At 33.2% G+C, this 8,749-nt stretch overlaps 1 protein-coding gene across 1 annotated transcript in view; it reads right to left on the minus strand.

Moving 5' to 3' along the window:
• Nucleotides 1-8,749, minus strand: part of ulk1a (unc-51 like autophagy activating kinase 1a) — a 39,736-nt gene that overhangs the window by 10,430 nt on the left and 20,557 nt on the right. Inside the window, 7 exon segments of the mRNA NM_001130631.1 lie at nucleotides 2,162-2,274; nucleotides 2,356-2,424; nucleotides 2,891-3,000; nucleotides 3,104-3,211; nucleotides 3,478-3,561; nucleotides 6,087-6,132; nucleotides 6,229-6,352. Of these exon segments, the coding sequence (NP_001124103.1) occupies nucleotides 2,162-2,274; nucleotides 2,356-2,424; nucleotides 2,891-3,000; nucleotides 3,104-3,211; nucleotides 3,478-3,561; nucleotides 6,087-6,132; nucleotides 6,229-6,352 (654 nt within the window).

The following is an 8,749-nucleotide window of genomic DNA, read 5'->3' on the forward strand; positions in this document are numbered from 1 at the left end:
TTTGACACAAAGATGATATAATACATTCATAAATGCATATAAATTTAAAAAAAAAAAAATCTAAATATTAAAAAACTTCAAGGATTTAAGATCATCATGAATGTTAAACACGCCCGGTGAAAAAAGGTCCATTGGCATTAGGAGACTTACTAGATCAAAACAGGTAAAAATAAATAAATAAATAAAAAAGTAATGATAATAATAAAAAAAATCATTTATATTACTGTATTTATTATTTAAATAAGTTTTTAGAAAAAAAATTGAACAATCAGTGTTCTAGTCTTTAGAGTCAAATGATCTACATAATATTTGTGTGTGTGTGTCTGTGTGTGTGTGTGTGTGTGTGTGTGTGTGTGTGTGTGTGTTAAAAGGAAGTTAAAACATAATTTATATTAATATAAGTTTTTGGCAACATTATTTCTTTATTTTCACTTGTTTTACTAAGTTTAATGCCTCTTATTATTATAAAATATAAAATGAAATAAATTAAAATCCCACAGCTCAAACCTGGAATGAAAGTTTATATATACAGTACAATAATATGTTAATATCAGAATATTTGGTCATATATTTGGTTGAATTTCCTTTAAATAAGGTCATGTATTACACAGAGTTCCTTTTTTAAACTCAATGTAAAATGTAATGACTTCCTCTTCTATACAGAACTAAACAAATCAGTGTTTCTGGAAGCAAAAACAAGAAGTTCTGGAAGAATAAACTCCATTTGTTTTCTGCATAGGAAAAAAAAAATGTGAAAAACTTGCAAAGACGAGCCTGTTTTGAGCTCAGAGGATGTTAAACAATTGTAAAAGTTTTGCCGAGCCCATCTGTCAGATTATTTTTAAAACTGTGAAAATTGTGAAGAGAAACTACATTACCCATAATGCTGTACAGAAAACTCCACCAATCAAAGATTCAAAGCCTAGGGGCCTCTGAATTCTTAATTAGGGCCTGGGCGGAGCTAATCTATTTCTGCGCAATGTCTTGTAGGCCCCCTTACTAGCCACAACCTTAAAGTTGAATTAAAAAATTTGACTAATATAATATTTTTTTAAATAAACTCAATCTATAATGTATTGTCCACATTTTAAAAATAAAAATAAGTTAAATCTTTGTAGACTAGAAATATATGTACTGTATATCACTTAAAGCATATTTTGAGAAATAAATACAAATACAACTAGTGAAAATTAATAGATTTTAATATACTTGTTCAAGTTCACAGAAGCAGTACTAAAATATATATATTTAAGGGTATTTTCAATGAATAACTTTTACAAACTTAACGCATATGATTTGGATATAACACCTCTGCAATCTAGTTCTATGAATCTGCGTCTTCTATAATACACACACTTATTAATGATTCCTACTTGTCTTCCTCGTGATGAAGAGTGGGCAAAACTGATATGTAGCGGGGAAAAAAAGAAGAACGTGTTTATCAGACGCTGGATTCGAAACCCGGTTCATGATCGATCGTGTCAAAACAAGTTGCCATGCGCTTTACTCACGCCACTCACGCTGCTGTTTGTTGCACTCTTTAGTTATGTTGTCTCTGTCAATCAAACAGTGATGGGCGGAAATCGCTTAACTAGCTAACGAAGTTTGCTATTTTGCACTTTGCACTAAATAGACACTCCAAAATCCCCCCCTCGTAGGGGCCCCAAGTGCGCACGGGCCCCTGGGCCTGTGCCGATAATGCTCATTAGTTAATCCGGACCTGGCTACGCCCCCTCCCATGAAACACCACAAAGGACATTATACAGTTTGTTTCACCACTCTCTAAAAATACTTACATGCTTGTGTTATATTTTTTCAGTACACTTGAAATATACAGTATCTACACAGACAATCAACACATTTAAATGAATAGGTTTATGTTTCTTATTTGTTTTTATTTGATTACTGTATTTATTGTACTGTAATGTTGTTTTAATCTCTCATTAGAATACAGTTTTGTAGCTTTGCCTTTTTGTCAGATTTTGATACACTTTTGTGCATCAAATCTAAATGGGTAATATGTGATTCAGTAACTGGTTGGTTTGGTTCATTCATTATAAAACTTTACCAAAGACGTTTTTCAAATCCGAGGCTTTAAACCCAGATCCAGTAATACTATTGTATATTGGTGGAGCAAAAAAAGTTCTTCCCAATTACTCACCCTGTGCACTATGGTATCCAGACTGTGACGATGAGCTCTGAGTCTTTGGGCCAGTGTTGGGTCCAAGTCTGTGAGGTCAGTGAAGAGAGGAGACACTTGACCAGGCTGTTGATCTGGGAGATAAGGAGAGAGAGAGAGAAAGTTGGACAAGTCTACAAAATCAAATCAGTGCACAGTAAAACAAAATATTTTACCTGTGGCATGAAACCCTGTCCTGCTGCCAACAGGTTCAGGCTGACTGGGTGTTTCAGGAATGCTTCCGACTAAAAAAATAAAGAAAAAAACAGGTTTAGAATCCACATGGTGTCTTGGTTTGATTAAACAGGGTTTCTTTTTTTTTTTTAAATCTTTCTCTACAGTTTAGTTTGATTTTATATCTGTTTTACATTTAGCAAAGTGAATACATATGTTTGTAATCATGTTGATTAAAAAATTACATTTTATTACAAATTTATTTTAATCACTGAAAACATTTTATAAAAAGTTGCTTTAGTTTCTGTCAAGTGTTTCCTGTTTTCCCCCCTACTTTTTTGTTATTAAAGGGACATTATTTTTTCCATAATGAAATGTATATGAATGCATGTGGGTATGCCAGACACAGTATATGCAAACTCTGAATGGCTATCTGTTATTTCCAGTTTCCTGTTTAAAACTGCTGTTAAAGTCTGTTCCTCAATAAGGAAAATATGCAAATACATAAACAGATCATCGAAGAACTGGTTTCTTTACCCTGTGGGGAAGGTAAATACGATCTGGATCCTCCTGAATCTGGAGAAACACCGGTTCTCCCACATGCTGGAGATCCATCAGAGCAACAGTGATGTGCAGACGCTGAGGTCCTGAAATAAAAAATAAAAAACAGAAGTTGTGTTAACAAATTGGCCATTCTTGCAAATCTTTATGCATTTCTTCATCCTCATTATGTCAGATGACAAACCCAACCTTTCAGACTCTTGTAGATTATGCTCCATCCTCTGGTAGTTGTGCTTTTGTGTTGGCACTGGAACAGGAATAGACTGAGCGTAGCTACTGCCACACGACTCTAGATGCCTAAAAAAAAAAAGCGGAAAAAAAAATAGGTGAATGATTGACATGCCACATGTTCGAACAAACATTTGAACCATTTGTTCAATCTTATGATCTGCGGATTATTTTCTATCTCTAGAAGTCTAGCTTTCTCCACTCATGTCAGCTCAGACAGCTGTCTCTCAGGTTATACGTGAACAACTGCCATTGTTGAATGTGATCTTCAGAGAGTGTGTGTTGTTTTCACAGTCTCTACAGTATTAATGATTGTTAATCTGCAGGATCAGTACCTGGAGGGTCTCGGGGATGTTCTGCCAGATGGAGAGGACGATGGTGTTTGACACATATAAGCAGTGGCACCCAGCAGTGAGCTTCTACAAATAATACACAAACACAGTTCTTTTTTACTGTTTACAAAGTTAACGTACAAATAACTTTAGTAAGACATTACAAGGTTTGTTTGTTATCATTAATTAGCTTAACTGAAAATGAATCATACTTCTTCAGCATTTATTAACTGTGTTCACATTAAACAAAAGTTTGCAATGCATTTTTGGCATCAAATATCTATTATCATTCATGCACTGTGAACTTCAACTAACATTACATTTTTTATAATCTTATTTTTTAAGATATTAAATATATATAGTATACTGTATATTACTTTAATGACATCCCAATCTAAATATCTAAGGTTTAAAAAGAAGTTGGTTCACCCTTTCCGGGCAAACAGCTTTATCTATTCTTGAAAGTTTCTCCACAAGGTTTATTAAATAACTTGTTAGGAAGGAAAAGCCCTAATTGTAATAAAACATGTTTGTCATGACTGCTGTAACTTAACTATCCTATCTTGCATACAGTGGGGGAAATAAGTATTCAACACGTCACCATTTTTCTTAGAAAACTTTTAAAGGTGCTGTTGACTTGAAACTTTCACTGGATGTTGGTAACAACCAAAGAAATCCATATATGCAAAGAAAACTAATTAGTTTACAAAATAAGTTATGTGTAAAAACTTAAACGTCAGAGGGACATTTTTGAACACATGAAGAAAGGAAGGTGTAGAAAGGCAGTGAAAGCCCAGACAGCAGCTGAAATCTCTCAGTAGATATTCAGAAACCCTCTGCCCTTCATCATTGTAAATTAATATTAGCTGCTTTTGTCCAACATCTACATTAGCAGGATGATGAAGATGAAACCAGGGTGGACATTTCAGCAAGACAATGATCCAAAACACAGCCGAGAAAACTCTCAAATGGTTTTAGAGAAAGACAATCAAGATGCAGAATGGCTCAGCCATTCACCTGACTTGAATCCAATAGAAAATACAAAATACACATCACATACAACATACACTCTGTAAAAAATCACACCTGAGCAATGCATGTGACTTCTCCATTCTCCATTTGAGAGTCGTCTTTAAGCTGCCATCACCAAAAAACCTTGTATATAAAGTATTAAATCCATTTCAGTAGTTCAGTATTCCTGCTTGTCTAATTCCATTGTCGTTATACATAACTAATTTTTCGGATTTTTTTTTGTTTTGCTTTTTTTCTGTTTATATTGGTTGGATTTTTACCAAAATCTGGTTCAATCCCATGTCAACAGCTCCTTTAGAATATTTTTTCCAGAAAAAAATAATAAATAAATAACGTGTTCAATACTTTTCACCATTTTAGTTTTTGGGGATTTCATGATGTTCCCAAAGGTTTGCACAAATTGCCATTGAGTTGGCAGAACTGCATTATATATACACACATACATATTTGCATATATCTACAGATCAAAACTTTGGGGTTTGTAAGGTGTTTTTTTAAATGTCTTATTCTCATTGAAGCTTAGCCATCATTGCAACATATCAAAACAAATATAGACCTAATCAAAACAAAGATACCCCGGTACTCTTCCATTAAAAAAGGAAAAAATACAGAGATCACTGAAAAAACTTAAAACTGAATAAGTAATGATTAATTAAAAATGAGTGAAACAAACAGGGTGGCATGATGGCTCAGTGATTAGCACTGTCACCGAACAGCAAGAAGGTCACTAGTTCAAGTCCTGGCTGGGTCAGTTGGCATTTCAGTGTAAAGTTTGCATGTTCTTCCCATGTTCGTCTGGGTTTCCTCCAAGTACTCCGGTTTCCCCCACAGTGCAAAGACAGATGCTATAGGTAAATTGAATAAGCTAAACTGGCCATAGTGTATGAGTGTGTGTGTGTGTGTATGAGTGTTTCCCAGAACTGGGTTGCGGCTAGAAGGGCATCCGCCACGTAAAATATATGCTGGATTAGTTGGTGGTTCATTTCACTGTGGCAACCCTTGATAAATAAGGGACTAAGCCAAAGGAAAATAAATTATATTGATAGCAGATACTCCATGGCTGTACACTTTGAAGTACATTAAAATAGATCACTGTATTTTTTATCAAAGATATGCGTCATGCATTAGAGACTTTTTTTCAAAAACATTACAAATCTTTTTAACCCAAATATTAAAAGTAGTGTACAAGTATATGCGTCTTAAAAACATTTTTTTTAACTAGATCATGGAAGTATTTGATAACTGACGCTAAAAAAAACATCAAGCACATTTTGCTAGCATGACCTTTAGGTCTTCCTTCATTCTCAGCACAAATTCTTCAATGCGTAAACATCGCTTTCACAGAATCGTAAAAACGGTTAGCAGGTCAAAAGGTCAAATGACTGTCTTGAAATGAATATTCATGGCACGGGACATGTTGGCATACATGCAAACCATTATAGTAAGTGCTGAAATTAAATGCTTTTAGCCCGAGCGTCACACGAAACGATGAGAAGCATTTTGCATGCAACTCTATATGCTATGTGTGTGGGCCGTGTCACTTTAAAACTACAGTATTAAAAAAGCATAACGCCACTTACCCGCTGCGCATCAAGCTGTCCTGCCCTTCTGCACCGACTGGCTCACCTACAAGAGTTATCACATTGAGTATTTGTGCACATAAAGCAGTTTGGTTTGTTACATAATCTCAAGTAGGTCAGCGAGTGCGAGGGCTCATCTTACTGGTGAACTGAGCCGGAACCATAACAAAGTCATCCGAGTCGGAGGAAGAGGAGTCTTTCAGCAGGGATCCAGGAGACTCTGTGGGCTTCATTTGAGGGAGGGACTTTGGAGCTTCAGTATCAGACTGTAAAATAAATAAATAAAATTATATTATTATACACAACTACTTTTAAAATGGTTTTGAAAATAGCTTGATGTCAAAGCAGCAATACTGTCACATTTTAACACATTTTAAAATAAGTGTTTTAATATACAGTGGGGGAAATAAGTATTTTGAACGTTGTTTTCCTCCTGCAATAATATTTCTAGAGGGGCTGTTGACATGGAATTGAACTGGATTTTGGTAAAAAAAAACAACTAAACAACACAAACATTAAAATAAAACAAAACAAAACAAACAAAAAAACTGAAATATTGTTATGTGTAATAACATTGGAATGACGCAAAGAGAAAGTACTGAACTACAGCTTGATTTGCAATTGTGAAACCATTTGAGAGTTTCCTCGGCTGTGTTTTGGATCACTTTCCTGCTGAAATGTCCACCCTGGTTTCAACTTCATCATCCTGCTAATGTAGATGTTGGACAAAAGCAGCTAATACTAATTTACAATGAGGAAGGGCAGAGGGTTGCTGAATAAATACTGAGAGATTTCAGCTGCTGTCTGGGCTTTCACTGCCTTTCTACACCTCCCCTTCTTCATGTGTTCAATACTTTTTTACTGTGTCATTTCATTTCATAACAAAACTTCATTTGTAAACTAATTACATTTGTTTTCTTTTCATATATGGATTTTTTGGTTGCTTTTACATTTTGTTATTCTTTTATACCTATTTAACACATTTTAATCTGTTTTAAGAAGTTTTTAATCATTTTTATTCTTTATTTTTATTTTCTTATACTTGTGTCTTTTATTCCTGTTTATATAAAGCACTCTGAATGACCATTGTGTATTGATGTGCTTTAATAAATAAACTTGCCTTGCCTTAATAACATCCGGTGAAAATTTAAAGTTAACGACAACTTTAGAAATAAATTTTTCTGAGAAAATGGTGATGTGCTGAACACTTATTTCACCCACTGTATGTTAACATACATTATGTATTTGTTTAAATATATGTATGTTCTAATCTTGACTTCTTGTATCTTATAATGTGATTTATTCCTGTCATGGTGAAGCTGATTTTTAGGACCATTACTTAAGAATTGTGGTCACTAAAAACTGAAGTAATGATTCTAAAATTATGATTTGCAGAACAAGAAAATATTTTAGATATTTATAAAAATATTTTATACAGATAGAAAATATTTATACTGATATCTATAATAATAATTATTATTATTAATAACAAAAACAACTATTATTATTGTTTTTATTTTTTTTTATTATCATTATTATTTTTTTATTTATAATACAGTAGTTTTACTACTCTGCCTCAGATGTCACTCCTATGCTGTACAAAATTGGAAACATTTAGAAAAACATTCTCTTGGAAACTCAAATAGAGAAAAGTAATAGTGTCTATATCTGTGACTATTAGAACGTATGATCAGCTAAATCTTTTTAAAAAGACTTTTGTGGCAAATACTCCTTAAGATATTCCTTAAAATAAGCGGTTACATTATTACAACTGTATTGAATTTACTTTTTAATTACTATGTCAAAGAAGTTATTTAATTCATATCTTCACGCTAATTACTTCATTCATATGATTCATTACTTCATACACCATACATCGCCTCAGAGGCCCGAAGGTCACATATAATAAGATCCATCGTATATAACGCAGAATAACTGAATAATTCATCAGTCAAACAAATTTGACTATGTGTGTTCAGTTTCAGTGTAGCTGTAAAACCAAAGTAAAAATAGTGCACGTCTACAAGTGACAGCATTTAGAAAGACTAATATCTATCTCTATTTGATTTTTTTTAATCATTGTAATACAGGTGATGCAAAATGATAATTATTTTCTTGATATTTCAAGAAAATAGGTAATTATTACAAGAAAAATCATTATTATGAAAAATCTTATCCTTATTAAGAGATAGCAAGTCGAAATAATGGCTTGACAAGTCAATTTCGACTTGCTAAATCATAATTTTAACTTGCCAAGTCATCATTTCACCTTTTTAAGACATGACTTTTTGTCCTACCTGTTGGAAATGGGCTTAAATTGAACTAACCTACACAGAAATGTAGAATTTATTTATCTTTCAATATTTAAAGCAAGTTTGTAATAGAACTTCAATTACTTAAATTAAATAGTAACCTCTTACTTTACTTTTTAATTCAGTGGATTAGTCATTTAATTACAAAAAGCTGTTCATTTGTAATACAGTCAATGCTGCAGGACTGTTATAATAGACACACATCAACGTTTCATTTTCTAACCTTTAAGCTTAATACTGAAAAAAAAAAAGTAATTGAAATTGGTTAGTTTATATGTCAGTCACACAGCCTTTGGTCAGTCACTGGCTAATGAAAGCTTCAAAAAGTGTCCAGGCCATAAAGGTTTGGCT

This window comes from Danio rerio, chromosome 8 (genome assembly GCF_049306965.1).
Source record: "Danio rerio strain Tuebingen ecotype United States chromosome 8, GRCz12tu, whole genome shotgun sequence".
NCBI classification, from domain to species: domain Eukaryota; kingdom Metazoa; phylum Chordata; class Actinopteri; order Cypriniformes; family Danionidae; genus Danio; species Danio rerio.